Below are 24,673 nucleotides of genomic sequence, written 5' to 3' on the forward strand. Positions count from 1 at the left end.
AGCTATCTGGAGATATTGCATGTACTGTACAGTTGTATTTGACTGTTTTGTGTCTTACTTGTTTGTGTAAAGTCTTGAGTCTTGCTATGTGTATGAATGTTATAGATTTGTCTGAATATAATTTCATTTAAAAAGTATGTTAACACAGAACGGGGAACAAATGGTATGTCAGAAAAAAATATGTATATATAAAATTTTCACATATTAACAATGTTTTACTTATGTACAAGATTTAATTACAATCGCAGATGCTACAAGTGGCGTTTCTGGACTCAGAATATATGCAGACGTGATCTGCCCTTGTTATTGTTTTCATCTGAATTGATTCAGTTATTTGCTTTTTTTTCACTGTATTTATGTTCTTGAGTTGGCTAAAAATACAACCAATGCTCCATGTGCTCTGGAAACAATAATATGAGTCGAAAAATGTTTTGTAAAAATTCACATGCTGACAAGTGGAGTTTCAAAAGCTGCAAAAAGTGACCAAAAATACACAAAAACAGGGTAACAAAGTCCACAGATTTTATCAATAAATACCTTTGTCATACAGTGCTTACACAGATTCTTTTTACACGCACACGCACACACACAGAGTATTTGAATTTCCTGCCGGCCGCGACACTGGTGGTGGTCTCACATGTGGGTGGTCTCATCTTCAGCGTCTGTGTCATGTTGCAGAGAGGTCTGGGCTTCAGGGAGGTTGTTACACTGCAGGTACCAGAAAACCACCTGGACCTGGTGCACGTGCACACACACACACACACACGCACACACACACACACACCAGATAAGTTATGGTAACATAAAGAGAATTTTTTTATGTGTATATTCATCACAATATTATACATCATATGAAAGTTCTGTATCAAAAATACACACGTCTGAGTATTTTCATATTAAAGACATTTACTTTAAACTTTCGAATATTTTACTCAGGATTTTTCAACACAGTTAATTAATTTCATGGTCATGTCCTCTGTATTTTACTATGATATTCTTACTTGCCAAATATGGGGGTTCATAAACTAACAACTGCTGGATATTTTATCATGTTGCTGTGGTATAAACAAAGATATATTTATAAGATACATATGTTGGTGTGCAGGAGGGTTTAAAAATGGCATTTAAATCATAATGTTGCAAAAAAAAGAAATCCCAGTCAACATAATACAAATATAAAACAACTGCAATCATGTAAAAAAAAAAAAAAAGAAAGGAAAATACACTGTACTAATGGTGCCTGCTCAATAATTCTCATGAGCTCAGTGTTTTCTAAATCTACACTAAAAGAGATTAGTGTATTTAGAAAGAATAGATATGATTTGGGATAAAACTAAAATGTTAAACTGCTGGGAAGCCAAATGTGAATCATTTTCTAGGAATAGTCATTCCCACCTGCACCACCACCTCCTGGGAGATATCAAGTGTGGGGCCGTTGTGCCCCAGTTCGACCACAGGGGGGCGTAGGAGGCTCGGCCCGAACACTGTAGCCAGGTTCATCATGGACATCTTGTTGACGTCTTGGTTTTCTGAGACTCTGGAGAAAAAGTATCGACGGGAAAAACTGAAACTCTGAGAACTAAAGTACAGAATGATTGGAGTTAAAATCAACTCCTGACATTATCCGTCAGAAAAGCATGTGTGATTGTTGTCAAACCGTTGGAGGTGGTGCAGGAGGTAGAGGAAGGTGTGGCGGTTGGGGTCAGGACAGGACTCCAGCAGGGACAGCAAGGAGACAAGCCGGGAGTTTATGTCCTGGATTCCTACAGGGGAGAGAAAAGGGTTTGTTCACTTGGCCCAAAGGCAATTTTAGGACCAGCAAGGTTGAATTTACAATTATTAAGAGCCATTGAAAGCTGTTGAAGCCAATTTTCTGGTGTGCATTTAAGGTCAAATGAGCCAGAAATGATCCTGTGTCTATCACATGGATGGATATGACATTTACGTTTTCTATGGTGAGACTTATTTTTAGGGGAAAAGTGTCAAATGGTACTTTTCAATTTGGAAAAAAAAGGTAAAACATAAGGTAAGTAATTGCCTCAAACTTAACAAAATAAAGCCTGTTTTGGTATGTTTTTGCACTGTCTCGTCTTACCCAGAGTACTGGCGAGTCTCTGGAACATCTCAGTGGGTATGAGAGGCTGCGGCAGCTCTCTGAAGAACAGTTTGAGGACTCCGGAGACGGCGTTCACTTCAGCACATCTCAGCCTGGTCACAGCTTCACGCAGATCTGAGCAGAGCAGAGGCATGTTTAACATCAGTGTTACTGTGTCTTCTTCAAGACATGGACTTCGTCCCCTATGGCACAAGATAACAACTTGTGCTGATCAACTGATATTTACAGTTTTTGCCACTGGTGATTTTGACATGATTAGCAAACATGAGACTGAACTATCTCAACAACTTTTGCCGTGAAATTCTGGACATACGTTCATGGTCCCCAGAGAAAGAATCGTTATGACTTCAGTGGTCATTTGTCTTTTTCTGTCGAGCCACCTTTTTGGTGTGGAGTGAATTTTCTTGACATTTGGTACAGGTATTCCTGGTCCTCAGAGGATGATCCTATGACTGTGATGATCCTTTGACTTCTCAGAACCCAGAGGTTACATTTTTCGTTCAGTGTGAAATGCCTTGATAACTACAGTATGACATTTTTTGCAGACATTCATGGCCCCCAGAAGATGAACCCTTTTAACTTTGGTGATCATACATTTGTTTTAGTGTAGAGCCACGTTGAGCTTGAGATTAATATTTTTTGGTTCAGAATGTAGTATCTCGCCAACTATACTATGGATTGCTGTGAAATTTGGTACAGATATTCATGTTCCCCCGAGGATGAATTGTGAAAATGATGCCCTAGTCAACATCAGTTCAAAATACAGGATCTGCCAATGGAACAAGAAATAAATTAGTGTGACAAGGGCTCTTGTTATAAGATGTCTCCAAAGTCAAGTCCATAAATATGACTGAAAGTTGATTGTATTTCAAATAAGGGTGAATGAGACATTTTGACTAGAAATAAGAAAAATATATTTGTTAAGATTTTGAGTTTTTGCAGTGATATGATTCTTTTGCACTGGATCTCACACTGGTTCGCTGTTTCCTGCGCTCCAAATTTAGAAAATGGTATTTCTGTCTGTCTTACTGTCTTTCAACACAACAGCACGTGCCACAAAAAAAAAAAAAAAAAAAAAATGGATGTTTCCCCTTCTTACTGCTGTTGAACGCAGCTTTTAGCGCGCCAATGTCACTCGTGGCTCCCGAAATCCTGTAGATGCCCACCTCGTCCATGCCTCTCCTCTCCACCTCCTCCACGCAGCAGCGCACCACGTGGGGGACCAGCACTCCCTCCTGACTGACGGAGAATCGAAAGCATCAAGAAAAAAAACCACCACAGATGTTTTGTTCAAGTTCAGATTCCACTCTTGCCACACTTCTGCTTCTCCCCGAGACCACTCTCACACAAAAACCAACCGCCTCACTTCTGTAACGAGCTTTACCAGAAAACAACCCCACAGGGGAAATAAAACTCTGGACTGAACTGCAGCTCTCAGTTTCGGCCAATCGGACGGCACTTTGACAAAGACTCTCAGGGACTTACTGAGCCACAGTTTCAATGGGGACACAGAAGACGGGAAGTTCTTGTGCCGTAGAGCTGGGCGGTTCGAGCGGGTGGGGACAGTACTTCAGGGAGAGGGTCACCTCCACCTCGCCAAGCTGTAGAGTCTGTCTCCGCCATCGCTTATTCAGGGTTTTGGAGTCCAACTGACAGACAAACAGGAGATATCAGAAAACAGACAAGACTGCAGAAATCCATTAAAAACAAAACCATTTATATCCATTTATACACTTTGTGAATACATTTTTTAAATGTTTAAAGCTGCATTAAATGATTGTCAAGGACAGCAAAATGTGCTATAAAGTAAACAAGTTGATACGATGAACACGTTAGAGAAAATCTAGCCATCCAACAGACACGGAGCAACAACTAATTTAACATAATCTTTAGGTATTTGTAGATTTATATATCTTATATTGCTTTTACGCTTACGCATTTTTTTAAGTCCAATCCAAATTCTAATCCAAATTTGAACCAAATGCAAAAGACCAAATATTGGGAACCAATAGCACACAATTCAGTTCTGCTTACCAGTTTTTATCCTTGTCAGCCCTTTATTTATAGGAAACAAAGGTTTGTCTGTGTTAGCATCCGCGCGACAGTTTGTGTAGATGCGAGCATGCATGGCGAATGTGACGACAGTGTGAGCGACAGCCCGCAGCGAAAGCTCAAAAGTGTTCGCCACTAACACGAAGCTAACGTGGCCACATCTCTCACTTTTGACCTTTTCGCCTAAAATTCCCAGCTCGTGTTGTTAGCATTAGCGAGCAACAGTACCCACACCAGTTGCCTCATAATCAGCACCCCCGATAGCATCCCTTGCTAACTACCTAGCAACTCTGCACGTTACTGGTGGGATCATTACAGGTTCTTTAACTTGAGTGAATATTCTCTCATAGAGAAGTGGTCGCCTTTTCACGACAACTGTAAATTCATTCACATGTAATATACTGAAGGTGCTTTGGCTGCTGTGACGGACACCAACCAATATGGTGTAGACCACATGCCTGCCATTGATGCCTCCGCTGTTTCTATGACTCCCTTTTTTTTACCATACTGTAGCTGAATCTGCCTTATTTCTTTGTTGTATGTGCGTTCTGGCTTCAAGGCAACTTTTTTCACGATGGTAACAAAGCTGGATCGCAGTCCATCCTCATACCTGTACGGAAGCTTTTCCCAGGACTGCATCGTCCTGTCCACCAGACTGACTGACACAGAGCACCCTCAGGTGCCGCGCCCCGTCCACCTGGAAAGACAGCTCCTGTTTGACAGAAAGAAGGTGGCGTTAATGCTGACAATGACATCAGTGTCCAAAACCTACAACAGGAGCATTCGTGTCTTTTTCAAAGCCTTTTGATCCTGGCTACCAGTTGGATTTGGTGTAGATTTTACTGCCGCTGATCATGTTTAAAGCTCGGCCACAGCGCCGACTTTTAATCCTCCGTGAGCTGAGCAGAAGCCTGACATCATGTCGGATGCTGTCTAGACACGAGGAAGACATTTACCACCCTGGATCTGTCTTTTATAGCAGTTTTAATGCCGTTTGTTCGAGACCAAAATACATTCAATTACTTTTTTCAAAAAGTACTTCTAACCTGGTCCCAGTGTGGGCTGAGGCTGTGGACTGACGAGTGTGTCTGTGCTTGTTTATCGCAAAACTCGTAGCCATCCACCTCCACGCACACGTACACACCTGAACAAGGAAGAGAAACAAAATATTAAGTGACTTGATGGTCATATAGTGTCATTAAAAACAGGTATCAGATATTCAACATACAGGCTGGCTGCTGCAGGCCGCAGGCAGAGTGGATCGCCACGCCCAGAGTCCCACACAGAGACTGCTCGTCCTCTACTGGAGAGAGACAAAGACAGAAATATCCCTGAAGCTCATTGGATTTAATCGTGACAAATACGCAAAGAAAGACATAAAGGCAGCGGCGAAAAGGTTTCGAGGCCGGCAGCCTTAAAAGATCACAGCCGAAACAAAGTAGGCGGATTCTCTTTCAGGGACAGGATGTGACTCCTGTGGCGAAGGAAAGAGGGCGAGAGGTTGGTGGAGAGGTTGGCCGTACCGGAGTTTAAGCTGTGTAGCGGTGGCTGCTGGGTCATTCTCAGTTTCACACATGCACTGGTGAGGGTGAGCAGGTCTGGAGGGACGGTTTCTATGTCTGGCAGCAACAAAAGAGCAAATGTGGTCACCGGTCGGCTTACAAGTCAAAGAGAAAGGAAGTGTCTGCCCATTACTTTCACAATTTATCGGTCAGCCAAAACTAAGTCCTGAAAAAAAGAATCACAAAAGGGGCTGCGACTTGTGATTACGTCCACTGTTAAATAATCTGCCGATTGCTTTCTCGCAGTTAGACTGCAGCTGTGAACTCACTGTCCGCGGTGAGTTTGTGAATAGCCTCTCTCCACTCTTCAAGCTCGTACAGGGAGGAGAGGAGGAAGGTGTGACTCTGCAGTGAGACAAAACAGATTGATTTATTCTAGCCGGCCGTCAGTCAAGATTGAAACCTGACAGTAATAGAGGGTGTCTACGTGTGTTTTTGTGTGTCTGTGTGTGTGTGTGTGTGATTTTACCTTGTCGCTGGGGCTGTGCAGCTCCAGTCTGTAACTAGGGAAGTGTGTGAGCAGCATCAGCTCCATCTGCTCCAGTTTCTTCCTGGTGCGTGCTGCCAAGTTGATGCCCCTGGACCCCTTTGCACACACAGATGTTACTTTTTAATTGCGCATTGCCGTTCACTCTCTTTGCAATCGTGCCTATTGTCAATGAAACATACTGCTTTGTGTTGCTGTAGCTGTTGCCGGAACAGGTACATCTTGGCTCTGATGGCGTGTAAACGGAGGTGTGTGTCTTGCGAGCGCTCCTGTTCGGCGACCCAGCGGAGTTTTAGACCGGCGAGAGGCAGATACCAGCAGAACCTGTAGCTGTCCGGCTTCCTGGAAGAGACACAAATAAAAAGAAGACCACGCTTTGACGTCATCATGCATCGGTAAGTTCAAAGAGGGAAATGTGGCGCAAGCTGACATGCATGTGAAGCGTAGACCACATTTCCCACATGCTTTCTCTCTCGCCGCAGCTCACCCTCTGCTCGCATGTTTGTATCTGGTGCACAGCAGGAGGTCAGTGTAGAGGAAGAGGTGACGCAGGCTGTGTTCCCCCTCACTCGCATCCACTACGAAGCCGTCGCGCATCAGCTGGCGCCTCTAGAGTAACACACCGACACATGCACACACACACACACACACACACAGACATATATCATCTGCATATAGTGTGACCAGTGTGGGGTTACGTGTGCGACCATCTTCCAGATCCAGATTTTTTTTTTTTTTTTCATACAGCGTCGAGCCTCACCATGCCGTGACTGAGCGTGACCTCTCGTTTGCACTGTGAACTCTCGTTGACACCAGACAGGAAGCTGCGAGACAACCTCAGGGCTTCCTGTAAGGACGCGTAATCCCCGTGCTCAGCCGGCGTCGTCTTCAGGATGTCCTAAATAGATCAAAGAGAGGTAGCTGAGTGAGGGAGGAGAGGGCAGCGACGGATCGTCCAGCAGCAGCCATAGAGGTGAAGTTTGAGGAACTGATGAATTATCTCACACGCAGCACGAGTGTGGTCTTGGTTACTCTGTCCAGAGGCCTGTAGAGGAGAGCTGTAGAAAATAAGGAACGCGATCAGACCCACTGTCAGACAACAAGTGATGAAACAGTTTAGGAATTATTAAGAGCACGCACCTTCAAATGTGTATTTGGTCCGGGTTTTGTCCGCGCCGTTATTATTAGACATCATGCTCTGCAGGAGAGATAGCATGAGACGGCGTGAGGATAACCTTGTCAGCAAATTTGTGAAAAGCGGGTGGAAGTCTGCGGTACCTCGGCCAGGGCTTGGAAGCGAGGGTCCGAGTGCATGCACTTGCGAACGACTTTGACGGCCTCCTCGTAGTTTTCGATGAAACCACCGTACAGGCCGATCTGGTTCACCTGCAACGGCGAAATTAGCGATGGATGAGCAGTTTAGTCAGTTGAAAAACCTCTCCGACCTCAGTCTGAACAAATGGTTACAGGGATGTTCACGAAGGTTCTCAGTCACACAGGTCTTGTTAAGCTTAACAGCCTGGGCTCACGTAACCCTGGCAACCCACATGAAGGCCTGTTGGGTCAACAACACACAACTCTGAAACTCAGAGCTCACACGAGTCCCTAACGACTCAGTAAGGACACTCCCACACAGAGTTAAAAAAACCTGCAACTCCCCTCCAGTTAGTCAGAACTGAAGAAGCCTCTTGGGTGTGAGGTGACACGTCTTCGAGAAACTGAAACTGAAACTGAAAGTCCAGTTCTCTGCAGTATCACTTATAAATGTGGGGCTGTAAGTAAAATAATTATGCACGAAACAAACACTGTTCATTCACAGCACAGCTCTGAATATATAAATGATCCCGTCAGATACAGCCGCTGCGAAGTTGCAGGCCATTAAACCCAAACAACAAGCTGCAAGATGCCAAAGCACTCCGCAGTGCACATGAGATCGTTTGGTCAATTTGGTGTGTGCAGCTGCAATCACACTTAATAAGTGGGGAACTGATCCTCGGGCGTTATAAAGGGCTGCTGTACAGAAATTAGAAAAGGAGAAATAATGCAATACTGTAGTTACTCTGTAACTTCTTTTCAACAACGTAAGCTGAATGACTTCCCTTGTGTCGCTGAACCGTGTGAGGAACTCTCTTTCCCATCGCTCCTTAATGGATTACCAACTGTAGCATAGCACAGGATACAAGCAGCGCAGCAGAGGACCCACCATTTTCAGAAACAGGTCCCCCACCATCAGCTGAAAGCCTGTGTGGCCCATCTCTCTCTCCTCAGCAGGGCTGGACTCAGTCTGTTCGCTCAGCCGGGCCTTCAGGCCAGAGTAGAAGCTTTGGTGCAGGTCTCTGAGCTCAGGCACCTGATAGAAAACTGTCTGGACCTGGCGACTGGACAGAACTGGCTGGGAGGTCCCGGCGGAGGCCCGCAGAGCCTTCATGGGCTAGAGCAAAAAAATTCGACAAGTCAGCTGCTGGTGGCTGTAGAAGATTTTAAGAAAAGATGAGAGAGAAAAAAAAAAAAACTGTGAACACACATTTGCATTTCAGAGCGTCACTCACATCAACTTTGACACCTAACACTCACACCGCTGCTAAGTAAAACCGAGCACATACAGCATGTTCGAAATGTACACGCGGCCTTCTCAGTGATAGATGCCTGCCTGCTCAGTGACAAAATGCCAGACAAAACATCAACTTTCTGATTCATCCTTTTGGGTTAAATGAGTCAGAGCATGTGAAAATGCGGAAATGGGGGTTTGCTGTTGCTATTGATAGCTGAGAAAGAAATAAAAACGGAAGGAAAGCACCCAGGCACTCGTTATTGCTTCATCACGGCCTGCCTTGAATCTATTTCTGCTTTCCGGAACAGGAAAAAGGTTCAGGGTGGGAATCTGCACACATCTAAAAAACAAAGATGAGCATCAACTGTCAACTCAAACGCTAATGATTCAGATATTTTAAAACATTTTCAAGACAGAAAAATTTGACATTTCCTCGTGTTCTTTGCAAGAGCGCACTGAGATTATTTCACCCTCGTGTGTTTACAGTCAATATGATGCTACTGCTAACAGTCATTTAGCTTAGCTTTACGAGAATACTTGAAACGGGAGGGAAACAACAAGCCTGGCCCCATCAAAAAGTCATAAAATGTGCTTATTATTACTTCTGAAACACACAAATTGACGTGGGGCTCATATACTATTTGTTTAACATGTAAAAACGGCATGTTTTGGTTTCATGTGGGGTTAGCGTTAGCTAGAGTTAGCTAGCTGGAGGATGAAACAAACAAGATGTAACGTTTTTAAGCTAAGATAACAAATTAGCTGACATGGAGCTAATATACGATTTGTTCATTGTGTAAAAAATGGCATGTTATGATTTTATTGGGGTAGCATTAGCTGAGACATCACCAACTTTTAATGGAGGAAGGCAGCCTGGTTGTGAGCTTACTATTACATCTAAAGCTCACCAATTGACATGGAGCTAATTTACCATTAAACTGTAAAAATAACAGTCAGTTATGGTTTCATGGTGGGGTTAGCGCTTGCTAAATTTAGCTAGCTAAAGTGGATGAACATGGATTTTTTAAAATTTGGGCGGAGCCAGGCAAGCCGTTTTCCTTACTTACAGATTTTGTGTTAAGCTAAGCTAACAGGCTGCTAGCTGTAGATTTATATTAACTGCAGTCATGACAGCGGCGTCTGTCTCTTGAGACAAATGGGGGAACCTAAACTCTGATGCAGGACAATGTATTTGTGGGTCAAGAAGGAAGCTGAACAATGACAACATTGTAGGGGAGCGCTGCATGTTATATTGTACACTGTTACACAACAACAACCATCCACAGGCTGAAAAACACACACATGGCCGCTGGTAATTCAGTAAACACATATAAACATAAACAAGAGAGGATCTCTTCTATGTTCATATAAAGAACTGTCAAGTTGGGCAAATCGGGGTTACTTCCTACTTGTCCTTTAAGCTACATAAATAATAATAATAATAATAATAATAATAATAATAATAATAATAATAATGATAATAATAATAATAATAATAATAAATAAACCAAATGTGGTGACAGCTGAATAGCAAAGAGGAAGATTATCAGGGATTTTCCCCTTTCGGCGATATGGTTTAGAACAGAGAATAATATACATTATGTTTCCATGTTAAAATATGACTTATATTCATGTTTATGTGTGTTTGTTACCATCAGCAGAGCCTCCAGCTCTCTGAGATAAACCTCCTCGCTCTCCAGGATGCCTCTCAGGACCACAAGTCTCCTCTCCAACATTTCCTCCAGGCTGCGGGACGTCTGAATCAAAGACATTCGACAGCACAGAGTTAGTCACGAAATCACGGCGTCACGGCAGTGAGTGACCCCGCAAATGGTGCACTTGTTGACTTTTGAAATGACGACCGACTCTATTTCTGTTGTAAAGACTTTTTGGCTGGCCAGAGAAGTCCATTTGATTTCGAAAAGAAATCTGGATTTTCCAGTCATGGCGGAATTTGTCCTCCGCTTCAAAATCAAAACACTCACAACACATATTTGCTCACGCACAGGCCACATAACTTTCATATTATATGTTTAATGCTTCCCTGTTTGGTGCAATTAAGCCGTATTATGGTCACTTCTGTATTTTCTTCATAAACTGTGCACCGTTACTTCTTCACTACTCTTTTACATATTTGATTATTACAAGGTCAGGGGAAAATGAGGAAGTGAAGCCTGTTTCAATAAAAAACAAGGGTTCATTTTTCTTTCATTTTATACAAGAAAACATTTTCTGATAGAATAAAGGTCTGTGTAAAGTATGTGGTTATGTATTGTTCTATTGCTGTTTTGTTGGTTGTTTTATAATAGTGAAATGTTTACAAAAAAAAAACAAAGTTCCAACAACAAACTTCTTGTCTTTCCGCCTCTTTGACCGAGGGCGGGCAGAGCTTTCCGTACACACGGTGGCAGAGCAGGATGAGGTTTAACTCCATTCACACACAATAAGGAGGGTTGTGCAGAGGTTTGGGAGTGTTCATGTGTGCTTCAGCTACTTAACATGGTGAAACAATCAATAAGTAACAATTTAGTTCTCTGATTCACCGCTTTTCACTCTCTATTCGCCAGCTTCGAATGGCGTCTTTACCGATATCACGTATAGATCCTACATATATGCCTTTAAACGCCTACAGCACTGATATTCCTGTCTGCTTTATCATGGGTGTTTACCTAGAAGGCATCAGCATAGCTATGTTTTTGTCTATATGGTCTTTTTAATCACAGTTGCCATGATAATTAACATCCTTGAGCAAATAATAGGAGGTATTTTGAATATTACTTCAAAATGGTATAGTGATGTGTGAAGTGAAGGCATGCAAACTCACGGGGCTTTCGGGGAAGTCTACGCTGTCTGAATGGAGAGGAGACAGCAAGCAGGACACCGCCTCCTCCGGGAACACATCCTCCTCCAGGACGTCGGCCTCGGCCTCAGCTTCAACTGGCAAACACATGCAACGCGTAGCGTAATGTGGGAGCAGTACGTGGGAGCATAACCAGGTAAGTTCCCATATCTGCTTCCCCTTTGAATGAGTCAACGGTAGCGTCGTTCCTACAGGGACTTAACGATGGCTGCTCTTTGCCTGAAGTGCATTTTTTTAACTCGTCAAACAAATTTCAGAAGAGATTGTGGTGCATTTTATACCAAAGCCAAATTACAAGATGAATACTGTTCAAATTCGATTCTTTCCATTTTCTTGGTCCCTAAAAAGACACATATGATGCTTTTTGGGGACACTTTAGTGTTTGGTTGTGCAAAGTCAGTTAATTTGATAAATTAACTGACTTTGCACAACCAAACACTAAAGTCTCCTTCCCTCACCTGGTACATGCTGGGACTCCAGATACTGCACAGCCTCCTGGTAGATATCCATCATCGGTCTTCTCTTCACGGTGCAGGCTGAGCTCTACAGACGCAGCAGCAGCAGCAGCAACATGTGAACCTCGCTCAGCTGGCGTCAGAAAAAAAAAAAAAAAACTTCCTCTTTCTGTCAGGGATGCGCAAAAGGGGAAAAATACAGCTTCCTGTCTGTGTTCAACCCCGGTCAGAGCATATGAGAACCGCCACCTTTTTTGTTTTTTTAATGCAGTCCCTACAGTTGCACTTTACTTCCTCTTTCCATGTCGATTTAAAAAAACGGCTGTATTTACCATCGGTGTTTGCTGAAATGACTGGCATAATATCGTTGCTATGTCACTACACAGCCAACAATGAGATCAGGATGTAGAGGACAGTGGATTATCAGTCTTTTATGTCATTCATCAGGAGCATCTGACGCATGTTGTGTGTTGTGGACCTTATTTTTCTCTGAGAACAGCTTGTTTATTCAGCTCATCGCCAAAAATAATGTGTTATAACCTCATTTATATTTTAGATATTAATTTGAGACTTTAAATAGCTTTACCAAAACTACGTAGTGCTCCTTTAACACTGCTGAGGTGGAGACACTGGACTAGTGGCCTCTTTTTAAAGTCCAATGCTGCCCTCTACAGGAAAACACATGTAAACATAGCAGGCATGTTTGCTTCTACACCAGACCAGGACAGGGCCGGTTTATCCGACTCTCTAACTATAGCCGGCGCTGTTCTGGCCCAGAACCAAGGTGATGTTGCCAGTCTGAAACCCATGTTCAGGAAACCACATCTGGGCAACCTTCACCACTTCTCTTTTTTGCACCGCTAACTAGACGTGGCGTGACAAATGTTAACGCCAACTACACCGGTGAGGCTCCTGTAGAAGTGTTAAAACAAAGGCAGCATTACCTCGCTGCAGCTGCTTGTGGTTTTGGGTTGTCACAAAATGCCACGTCTAGGTGCTGATGCCCGTTTGAAAAAGCAGTGGAAATGTTTTTTGACCACGCACACTTGGCGTCTTTTCACATGTTTGAACTGTGTCACAAACAAACGAAGCCTATGAGAACACGACCCTGCTTCTCGCTTGAACCATTTACTCGGTCAACAGTCTCCGAATGAGTTTATGGCCACTAGTTTTGAGCCTTCCTCTATTCAGCCTGATGTTCATTTAGTTGTTCATCTCCTCATGTGAGCCCTTAGAGCAGGGGTGTCAAACTGATCCAGTAAAGGGCCATGTGGCTGCCGGTTTTCATTCCACATTCCCTGATTTGGATCAGGTGTGTTCTTGCTTGGTTGGAATGAAAACCTGCAGCCACATGGCCCTTTACTGGATCAGTTTGACACCCCTGCCTTAGAGAGAAACATATTAATTGGATCCATTTTTAACATACAAGTATTGATTATAGCAGCTTTAATTTTAAGATGGATACAAACTTCCAATAAAACATTTTGAAAATCTTGCTGATATGTCAACTTTGTCTATTTTTAGACATCTCTCGCTATCTTCCTTCCCGTGATTTTTGGTTCCGTTTTGTTTAAATTTGGCACAAGTAAAATCACAAGTTGTGTATGAGATACATGAGATAATTTTGTTTCCAGTTCAATTAATTAAAAACACACGTTTGCTCTTTTTTCTTTTTTTGCTTCTCTGTAGGTGTAAAATACAAAAATCAAAACAAAAAGTCCAACAAAATGTCCCAGTCACACCACTGTGTTACCCCCTCAGGAATACTAATATTTCCGAGGGCCCTGGAAGGTAACATGACCAGATCCTCCTGCAGGGAGCGCTGCATTAGTGAGTTCTGTCATTTATGTATAAATGAGTGAGCCTGCATAAAATTACAACCCATATCCCTTTTAAATTTCACAAACACTAATGACTGGCACTCAAACTAGAGTGTGCACATGGCTTATTGGCCCATGCACTTCCTTCTGCCTTCCAGTCATTCTCTCTCTCTCTCTCTCTCTCTCTCTCTCTCTCACACACACACACACACACACACACACACACACACATTTTAACTCGCCAAGCCCTCTCCCCAACGGTTTCTCCTTTCTCACCGCTTTTCCACACTAATGAAACCGAAACTCAACTGGAGACAGGATGAGAAGAAATAAGGAGTCTCCTGAGCTCAAGGCCGTTTTGACTTGCCATGACCTCTTGTTAATGAACCCGTAAAATGTCGATGAGCGCATCAAGGTCAGAGGATGAGATAAGTAAAGAGCAGAGCGGTCTGGCATTGGGTTTGGGCAAAAAATAGCACAACAGAGCAACAATACCAATGAAACGGAAAGCAAGATACAAACTATTATTACAATCGTTAAAGGGACTGCTTAACAAAAACAGGAACTCGTGAGGTGTAGCTGATGTTTGGGCTGCATTCTGCATCACCTGAGCTAAACATAAGGAATAATGTAGGCACAAAAGGTGACCACTAAGTCCAAAGGACACAAGAGTAACTTGGCAAAGTTCCTCGGCTGAATGAGACGAGATATTGGATCTGAAATCCGGCAGTAAAGTAACACGCCCAGACTTGTCGCCTCCAGTTTCTGCATTTGCTGCCAAATGTTATCTCGCCGAGATAGCAACAAAAAAAAAAACTGAAGGAGCAAGCGGGAGAAGCTCTGTGTCCCTGTTCCGAAACGGACCAAAGCAGAATACTTTACTGGTCTGCTGGGGTTTTTTTTTTTTGTAATTTCCATTATGACTCATTATAAGGAAAGTAAGACCCTCCTTTGAAAGAAAACTGCATACATTGTAAAGCCAGTTTTTGCCAGGAATCAACCATTTCTCTAACATTCCCTCCCGCCCTACTATCGATTTCCCCGTGGTATTACCGTAAGGACAGTGTTGGCAGCGCGGCTACCACCGGCAGCCTGGCTACTGTCATGACCAAAAATAAAATACACAAATAAAAATAAAAAAAAAAAAAAAACCATAAGAATCCCAATTTGATGTAGAAACCCTGATCTAAGCACTATCAAAAGTAAAACACTCAGTTAATGTATTATCGAGCAGGCAGGTTTTGTTACCCACTGATCCAAGTAGAAAGTTCACTGAGATGGTCTTTTTAAGCCTCGTGCCTGCCCAGGTCTTTGCGCATCAAAGCGTTTGATGTATTTTCACCTATGAGAACTCTTCTGCACAGCTGTGGGAGGTGGCAGTTTGTTTCATCTTGATGTCAGCTTTGCGGTTCCCACTACCAAGAAGACGCTGCCAAATCGACTTTATCTCATCTTCACTTTGTTTTCGCTCATATCGAAACATGACTGCGAACTGTAGGATTCCCTCCTGTCTGCGAAAGAGCCAAAACAGAAATGTGTTGACTCAAAACGCGGGCCGATAAACTGTTCCTCCGCTACAGAAGAAACAGGAAATTCCCATCCCAAGTGCTTTGTGCTTTCGCTAACATGGTTTTCCCAGGACAATCAGCTTGACCCATGAAGTGTTTTTTTTTTTTTTCCCAATGTGGGCCTTCAGCCAAAGACCCAAGTTCCAAATGTTTAAACTGGCGGCACAGTACTGTCTGTGGTTTGCAACTAAACAGCTCCCACATACTGATATCCCCTCTCCTCAGTCTCCTCAGTGCTCTCCTTGGTGTTTGGGCTGAATATTAAGTAAAATCCACCTGAGGCATGAAATGAACTTAAATCTTTATTGTCAGTGTCGCCCCAGAGATATTCAAATAGCGACGCTGTTGCCAGATGCAAAGCTCTAGCTGCAACTGCAATCAGGTGTGGCATCGAATTAAAGGTCACACGATCCTAAACCAGTTCTGAGGCTGCATTCCAGCCCAGCTGACCTTAGCTAAACTGTGACATGCACACAGCAGTGCAAAGGTGCTAATGTTCAGCAGGTATAATGCTACTGTTCACCGTCTCAATTCAGGGTGTAAGTATGCTAGACAAAAGTCATCTGTGGACAATGGGATTGTTATCAATTTTGCAGGTATTTGATCATGAAATAAAGTAAAATTTACAATTTTGACCCGATTGATGCTGCTATAAATAAATAGTGTAACAAAAAAAAAAAGGTCATCAGGACTACTTCCTCTGGGGACTGTGAATATCTGTACAATCATAATAAAAGAATGACTCAACTGCACACCCTTAATTGTTCACACACATCCAAATATAGTTAAATGGCACCTATGCAGCAATGAGTCCTTTATTGTGTATGTTCACAAGTCATATCAACTCCTCCCTCAAATCTACCCTCTCACTCTTTCGCGCGAGGGTTAGGATGTGGTCTTTTCATTGTCACACCATGTTCTGCGCCTCACCCTCAACTTGTTTATGACCACAGATCTATTTTGTTTCATCTGCAACGTGAGAGTGGTGCACAAGGTGTGTGCAAAAACAGTAGGCTCAGTACGTGGCCCTGAGGTGCTTCACTGTATAAGATAAAGACCTGCGACAGGTTCATGCAACTTCTACTTTTAAATGAATGCAGCTTTATCTGAGCAGGTTTCTAGCAACACTAGCAGCGTGGCTTCAGGGATGGAAATGTTGGACCGTTAACAGTAGACTCCTGACTAAAACATCTCAACAACGACTGGATTGATTGGCATGACATTTGCTTCAGACATTCATGTTCCCTTCAGGATGAACTGAAATGACTTTGGTGACTTTTATCTAGCGCTAGCATGCGGTCAAAATCTAATGGTATTCCAAGCAACAGCTGCACTTTGTGGTTAGCCTTAGTCATTAATTTGGCATGCTTGGGTGCAAAACGAAGAGAATAAATATCATATATACCTGCTCAACTTTAGCATGTTTGTCACTGTAAACATGTTAGCAAGCTGATGCTAGCATTGCTGTGTCGAAGTAGAGCCTCACACATAAGGATGCCAAAACCGATTTCACTGTTTAACAGTGGTTTAAAATGTCAGGATGTAAGAGAAGTCCTGACTTTATATATTTAAGTTTTGCCTAAATGAAACCTTGACCTAACTACTTTTTTCATTCATATTTTGTATTGTATTGTTTGGCTAATATGTTGTTATGTTTTCCCAGAAAACAAACCCTGAAGGACATGGGTCGCAGGTTGGGAATCGAACAAAGCACTGCACAAATCACAAAAGGGTCCCTTGGTGTCTAAAAGGTGGTGGTGGTGGGAATAAAACCAACAGCCAACCACTGATTCTATCAAAAAAAAAAAAAAAAACATTGGACCCAAAAACCAAAGGTGAAGTGGGAGTCACTGATGAGGGGGGAAACAAAATGTATAGAAAACTTGCCAACAGAAGGAAATCTCAAACACACTCAACCCAGATTTTCATCCCATGGTGTTTTTTTTTTTGTTTTTTTTAACATTTTTGTTATATTCTGGTGCATTTTATGCCTTTGTCAAACAGCGACAGTGATTCTTTACATTTTTAATCTAAGTTTCGAGTAGCATTGTTTTGAAATCATCAGTATAACCGTCATCCTGATCTCAAATAACCCAAAACTTTCTTTCATGCTTTTAAAGTGCTTCAAGGCTAATGGCAAGGACTTGGTTATGAGCTTATCATGAGCCTGTTTTTCCCACTTTCATCACGCTGAATGATGATACTGAATCTGCTGACATTAGAATTACTGCACAATCAATTTGAGATTAATAATTAAATCACCACTATAAACAAAGCTACAAAGGTTGATAACATCATGGGACATGCATTCAATTTGTGAAAGTTGTATATTTACTATTAATTCGCCACATCCCTGTTTGGTTGTTTCAGCTTGAGACCACTGTTCCTCTTTGTCTGTTCTCCTTTTGTTTCCATGATTTTAAAAACCATAAGCCGTGGAATGATAAAATAATTACCAGTGACCTTCAATCCATAGTTATCTGAAAGGCTCACTCATCAAAGCATTCCAGCCGCTCCTCCTCAAACTTGACATTCCAACTTCTTGATGACACACCTTTCTAACAGTGACAGCGATAAATTGTTATAGTTCTTTTCCATTTGGAGTTTTGTTTTTGTTTTTTTTTTTGTTTTTTTCATTTTACCATTTCCACCAAGCTTTTCTAATGCAAGACACAAAATATGTATGATAATAGATGGATGGAAATAGGGCTATTGACAGAATCAAATCTTTCGACTTTAAATTGTGTGGAAAATGTTTCCACAGCTTTCCTGCCATGAGAAAATACAGAAGTGAGAAACTGTAAAACGTGTACTAAAAAGTGACCAAAAAGTCAGAGAAACAAGAATCAGTGGCTGTTTTTTTTGTTGCTGTTGTTGTCAAGTTGCTGTTCTGCAATCTTGTCTTATTACGAGAAGGGGGAAAACATAAAACTGGTCATTGGTATACAGATTATACAGTGGATGTGTATGTACATTATTTTTTTCTTTTTCTTCACTCAGGTTAGGAATCAGATTTTGAGACTAGTTTGTTGACTGAAATGTCAACATTTTATTTGAAAGAGTGAATCAAAGATCGGACAAAAAGTTGACCTGATGTTACACTGTATTATAAAATCAAACGTGTTAAAATCTGCTCAAAACAACTGGCTTTAACAAGTGAAACTAAGCCTTTGGAAAGCAAATCTATACACTGAGGACAGAGAACAACTATAAAATGTAAAGACTGTCAGTCATAACTGTGGAAAGTTTGGCATGTTTACCACATATTTCCTTCAACCTTATACTGATCACAGTACAATGAGAATAAATCTTTCCTTGTATATTTTTGTAAGTATAACACCAATAGAAATGTACTAGTAGTCGACTATATGGACTACAGACTATAAACTATATTTGGTAATCATGTCATATGCCACAAAGGGTTGCCTCCTAACCCCTGATGACCTGAGTGGTGACCACTGAGGCGCCGTGTGGCTGGTTCTTCCTGATCTTCAGCTCGCGGTTCATCTGGCACCAGACGCACGGGTAACACCAATAGATCTTGCAGCAGTCGTCGCAGCACGAGCCCTGCAAGTAGAAGAAGACACGGACGGAGAGGGGATAAATCCAACAGTTGGTGAAATGAGTGATGCTCTCCACTATGTTCACCAGCTAGTTACTAACTTTGCATGCCTGCTGTTAAGCGCTGGGGAGGCAGCGTACAGAGCTAAAAACAGCTCCAAGGTGCAGCTTCCTTTGCTGCAGCGTTCAATCGACAACAACACTTTAGGTTCAGAGGATATTTGAATAGATTTACCTACCGTCCTCTCTCTCACCTTTATCCCACAGGCCACCAACTGGCTTCCTAAATTCGCTGAGAGTCTATTTTCAACCTCCATCTTTAATTTTTTTTTTTTTTTTTAACCTACAAATTGCTTCCATCTGAGCATTCAAACTGCCGATATTGTATATGTTGCTGTTTTAATGAGCTGCAGAATTTTTTGTAAACATTTATATGTAACTACAATTTCTCATCATTTTCAGGACATTTTTTTGATCTCCTCATGCTTTATTCTTTAGCTCGAGGACCTGCTTGTCCAACACAGTGATTTATTCCCTTAAATAACTCTATTACTTGCATTTCACACTGAAATCTATTTAAAGAAAACACAATTTTGTACATTTGATGCATAATACAGTTTCAATGTAATTTCTTTAAGTATGACAAATAACAAATATATTGAATTGTGACCTTTGTACTATCAGCTAACTGTGTGAAGCCACATGCAGCTGTCATGATATTGCTATCTTGTATTCAGATGCTTCTCTAAGCAGTCTGCTACAAGCGATCGGTTGCTAACCAAACTCTCTACGGGATGGATTATTATGAGGCTTCAGGGCGAGGCCTCCGTGAACTCGTCTGACTGCAACGCCCTGAAAACATACCGGCTATTGTGCATGTTACTATTTACAGTTTGCTGTTCATTATTTGTCTACAAAGTTCAAGCCAAGAGAAATGCATAATTTCACTCAAGGTAACGTCGTGTCTTATTTGGTCGCCGGTCACTATAACTTCTAGGAGAGCTTTAGAGAATCAGGAGGGATTTCTGCAAACAAAACTGAACATCACATAAATAAAAGTGGAACATTAGTTTGTCTCTCGTCGTTTCTGCCTGAGCCACATCAGACAGATTTTCATCTGCAGGGACTGTTGTTTAACAATATAGACAGCATCTCCCATGGTCCCATGCTGCTTCGCAACGTCTTCAAACTACATCTTCTGTTTTGTCACTGTTTTGATTGCGAGACTTAATGCAATTGACATTTACTTTATGACAGGTTCAAAACGAAACCGGTTCGCCCGAGATTATGCAACAGCTGTGATGTGAGTGAATGCAAATAAGCATATAGAGAAAATTGAGGAAGTGTTTCTTTGTCACATGCACCTGTCACCAGTATTTAAAATGACACTTACTGGCCATTAGGGAACTACAACTACAGCGTTTGTTAACGGATGTCTTGACAGGAACTATCCCAATTGCAGTTTCAGTGTGCATTTCTTATGCTATCCCCACACTCTTTGTGGTTTCACAGCAGTGCCAGTCCAACACAACAGTGATGTCACAGGGCAGATCATAAACTACTGGTTAATCTTCGACTATCAATATTGGATGATTCACCAGACAATCATCACTTACCAGAAAAGGATGCTTTTAACCTAGCCCTCACTGAACCTTTAAGCATGTACTGACTCACTCCCCCCTCCACTTATACCCCCATCCCTTCCCAAACCCGCCTTACAGGGATGCCGTGACGCTCTCTGATGTTCCCGCGGAGGATGCAGGACACCACGCAGCAGAAGTCCAGCAACGGCATGCAGCAGCACCAGCCGTAGTCAGAGGCCGTCTGACACTGCATGCAGGGGAAGCAGAAAAGACCGCAGCAGCCTTGAGAGCAGAAGGAACGAGACAAAAGAACAACATGTGAACTTGTGTTGAAATCTCGTCTTTTACTTCCCAGAATGCAGCGACCCACTCGATCTGGCTGACCTTGCAGTTTTGCATACATTCAAAGAGGAACTACTCCAGGTTCACACGGGCGTGAAAAGTCAGTTTACTGTTGATGTGCAGCACAACAGACGTAACAATTGTAAACTGTTATCTGTGTCTCTGAGGGAGCGCTTTTAAGTCTCAAAGATCTCACACGGGGTCCCTGAGCACAGTGGCACAGCAGTCAAGATGTCAACAAGGTTTATACATCACACAGCAATGACAATATTACTTTATTACGACTGATGTCCCCCTGTCAACGGAGGGACGTTAAAGTGAACAATGCTTGTGGTGGTGAATACCACAAACTGCAACCAGCATCATTCTTCTGGGCTGACTTACAGGTGCCCATATCACTGCAGCAATCACACATGCCGGTGCTCCACGTCCCGGGGCTTTGTGCTTGTGTCATCACCGTCACCACCTGGGCCGGCTGCTGCTGGACGACAAACTGCTGTTGGTGGGCCATGCCTGCAAGAGACAAGACAGAAATGGAGGAGCTGGGAAGGGGCTCAGGACATTCGACTCCACACGCAGGAGTCGCTGGGTAACGATCAAGGCTTTTTTCAAATGTTTGTTGAACAAGAGGGTGTGTTGCTACCGCGGCATTAACCCCAAAGGGAAAACAGAGTGGCTGTTAGTGAGCTGGTTTTGAAGCATTTCGAGCATTTCGAGCGCATACTTGGACAAGTTCCATCCATTCAATATTCATTCCACTTCACTTCTCTCTTCACTTTACGCATATACACTATATTACCAAAAGTATTCGCTCACCTGCCTTTACTCATTCTATGAACTGAAGTGCCATCCCATTCCTAACTCATAGAATTCAATATGATGTCGGTCCACCTTTTGCAGCTATTACAGCTTCAACTCTTCTGGGAAGACTGTCCACAAGGTTGAGGAGAGTGTTTATAGGAATTTTTGACCATTCTTCCAAAAGCGCATTGGTGAGGTCACACACTGATGTTGGTCGAGAAGGCCTGGCTCTCAGTCTCCGCTCTAATTCATCCCAAAGGTGTTCTATCGGGTTCAGGTCAGGACTCTGTGCAGGCCAGTCAAGTTCATCCACACCAGACTCTGTCATCCACGTCTTTATGGACCTTGCTTTGTGCACTGGTGCACAGTCATGTTGGAAGAGGAAGGGGCCCGCTCCAAACTGTTCCCACAAGGTTGGGAGCATGGAATTGTCCAAAATGTTTTGGTATCCTGAAGCATTCAATGTTCCTTTCACTGGAACTAAGGGGCCAAGCCCAGCTCCTGAAAAACAACCCCATACCATAATTCCTCCTCCACCAAATTTCACAGTTGGCACAATGTAATCTGAAATGTACCGTTCTCCTGGCAACCTCCAAACCCAGACTCGTCCATCAGATTGCCAGATGGAAAAGCGTGATTCATCACTCCAGAGAACGCGTCTCCACTGCTCTAGAGGCCAGTGACGGCGTGCTTTACACCATTGCATCCGACGCCTTGCATTGCACTTGGTGATGTGTGGCTTGGCTGCAGCTGCTCGGCCATGGAAACCCATTCCATGAAGCTCTCTGCGTACTGTACTTGGGCTAATCTGAAGGTCACATGAAGTTTGTAGCTCTCTAGCAATTGACTGTGCAGAAAGTCGGCGACCTCTTTGCACTATGCGCTTCAGCATCCGCTGACCCCTCTCCGTCACTTTACGTGGCCTACCACTTCGTGGCTGAGTTGCTGTTGTTCCCAAACGCTTCCATTTTGTTATAATAGAGCTGACAGTTGACTGTGGAATATTTAGGAGCGAGGAAATTTCACGACTGGATTTGTTGCACAAGTGGCATCCTATGACAGTTCCACGCTGGAATTCACTGAGCTCCTGAGAGCGGCCCATTCTTTCACAAATGTCTTGTTTCACAGTCTGCATGCCTGAGTGCTTGAATTTATACACCTGGGGCCAGGCCAAGTGATTAGAACACCTGATTCTGATCATTTGAATGGGTGAGCGAATACTTTTGGTAATATAGTGTATATGTATATATATATATATATATATATATATATATATAGATAGATAGATAGATAGATAGATAGATAGATAGATAGATAGATAGATATAGAGATAGATGGATAGATAGATATTTAGATAGATAGATACCCATCCCTAAGGTTGTAGGCCAACATCGCCTTGTAAAATCAGCAATTTAAGATAAGGTACAGTAAAAAGACAGCCTATGTTTGGACACTCCTACTACCTGAAATCAATTTAACTTAATGATAATATACAACTTAAACGTGACTTTTTAATTCGCAAAATATAGCACAGTTTGAATATAACTTGTGTTTTGTTCGTTAAATGTATACTAAATGTAAAATGTTCCTGTGTGGCACTGGACCTTGGGCTAAGCTTCTTCTAAGTGTGGCTGTAATGCTAGCTTTAGATGTCAAATACAAACCTTGAGAGAGCTAAATTAAATGTGTAATTTATTTTCTCAATCCTAATGGCAGCCTGGTGTTAAGTTCCTCATGCTTTTATTTCATCACACAGAAATCACGAAATGATTGCATCTGATGGATTCGTGCTAGCTAGCTAAAGTCTGACATTCGTGTTTCATGCCGTTAGCTACCTGTCGGTTGGCTACAGTGGGTTCAGTTTTAGCTAGAACAACACCTTTAAGTAATAGTTTACAACTTTTGTCTCACATTTAAATCATTAGCGTTTCTCCTCATCTTGTTTCCTCAGACTGCACCCAGTCAGTTTTTTTTTTTTACTTTTCTTACAAAAAAGACGAAATACTACTTTTGTCTGCTAGCTTACATCGTATTGATTTATATCTAAATCTAAGTTAGCTGGCTAGTTAACATTAAGACCTTCATCCTTGGTTATTTATCTTCAGTCTTTTATTTTCAAATGTCGTGATAAGAGGAAATTTGTGGGAAAAACGCTTTTTAGTAAGGTATCATATCTAAAAGTCAAGTATTGGCATAACCATGATGCTATAAATATGTAAGCTAACATTACAGTTATGGCTCTGCTTGTATTGCCATGCAAATGCACTTAAGAGCAGTCAAATTACATCAAATTTATCAGTAATTACGACATTATACATCGTTTTGGCCTCACTGCACTGCGCACTGTAACTACTGATACTGTTAAAGGTAAGTAGAGTTTAATGCCAGGTCATGCAAGCCCGCCATTTCGGGTCATGAGCAGGATGTCAAACTCGCAACATCTTGTTATTTTATAAACTCCTGAGCTTGGAATGCTTCTTTATCACTGCTAGTTATAAAAAGGGGCTGACTGTAGGCTCAGCATCAGCCAAATGCTGACTTAATATTAAAAGGTTTTCTTACCTTCTCTTGTGGTTCCGTGAGCTCAGGAAAAAAAAAAATCGATTCAATAAGACCGCTGAACGTGTGTAAAAGAGGTGGAATGAACGGTGTAGACTCTGTGTGGTCCACACACTTTCTGTTTCTCATGAAGAGCCTGCCCCCTTTTTTTTCACCCCCTCACACAAACACACACACACACACACACACACACACACACTAAACAGGATGAAGGCAGATGTGACGATGGTGCAAATTGTGCGGGACGACTAACCGACATCATTTTGCATCTGGCACGTGAACGCAGCTCCATCGTTCAAAAATTTAACTAAAGAAACAATTGACTTCAAAAAAAATAAAACAAATTCCTGTGTACA

The 24,673-nt window shown here is 42.4% G+C and overlaps 2 protein-coding genes across 4 annotated transcripts; both read right to left on the bottom strand.

Annotated features, from left to right (window-relative positions):
• Nucleotides 1–500: 500 nt before the first annotated feature.
• On the bottom strand, nucleotides 501–13,320 carry si:dkey-33c9.6 (breakpoint cluster region protein). 3 transcript variants are annotated; one of them, XM_037113006.1, is made up of 23 exons: nucleotides 13,028–13,320; nucleotides 12,087–12,216; nucleotides 11,593–11,705; nucleotides 10,421–10,525; nucleotides 8,421–8,648; nucleotides 7,496–7,603; nucleotides 7,358–7,415; nucleotides 7,223–7,275; nucleotides 6,978–7,115; nucleotides 6,705–6,826; nucleotides 6,400–6,559; nucleotides 6,200–6,316; nucleotides 6,000–6,075; nucleotides 5,692–5,787; nucleotides 5,397–5,471; nucleotides 5,215–5,312; nucleotides 4,779–4,880; nucleotides 3,602–3,765; nucleotides 3,216–3,355; nucleotides 2,096–2,230; nucleotides 1,658–1,763; nucleotides 1,396–1,537; nucleotides 501–735 (listed from the first exon to the last, which is right to left on the bottom strand). In XM_037113006.1, exons 2-23 carry the CDS (start codon nucleotides 12,139–12,141, stop codon nucleotides 634–636), a joined length of 2,493 nt encoding a protein of 830 aa, XP_036968901.1. In that variant the 5' UTR covers nucleotides 12,142–12,216; nucleotides 13,028–13,320; the 3' UTR covers nucleotides 501–633. The 3 variants fall into 3 exon arrangements, with proteins under 3 accessions (XP_036968901.1, XP_036968902.1, XP_036968900.1); XM_037113007.1 differs by having other exon boundaries at nucleotides 5,397–5,468; nucleotides 12,087–13,320; XM_037113005.1 differs by having other exon boundaries at nucleotides 12,087–13,320.
• Nucleotides 13,321–18,484: 5,164 nt separating this feature from the next.
• ponzr1 (plac8 onzin related protein 1) lies at nucleotides 18,485–24,536 on the bottom strand. The gene is made up of 4 exons (XM_037111362.1): nucleotides 24,321–24,536; nucleotides 21,342–21,470; nucleotides 20,752–20,897; nucleotides 18,485–19,038 (listed from the first exon to the last, which is right to left on the bottom strand). Exons 2-4 carry the CDS (start codon nucleotides 21,466–21,468, stop codon nucleotides 18,901–18,903), a joined length of 411 nt encoding a protein of 136 aa, XP_036967257.1. The 5' UTR covers nucleotides 21,469–21,470; nucleotides 24,321–24,536; the 3' UTR covers nucleotides 18,485–18,900.
• Nucleotides 24,537–24,673: the final 137 nt, after the last annotated feature.

This window comes from Acanthopagrus latus, chromosome 10 (genome assembly GCF_904848185.1).
Source record: "Acanthopagrus latus isolate v.2019 chromosome 10, fAcaLat1.1, whole genome shotgun sequence".
Classification (NCBI taxonomy): domain Eukaryota; kingdom Metazoa; phylum Chordata; class Actinopteri; order Spariformes; family Sparidae; genus Acanthopagrus; species Acanthopagrus latus.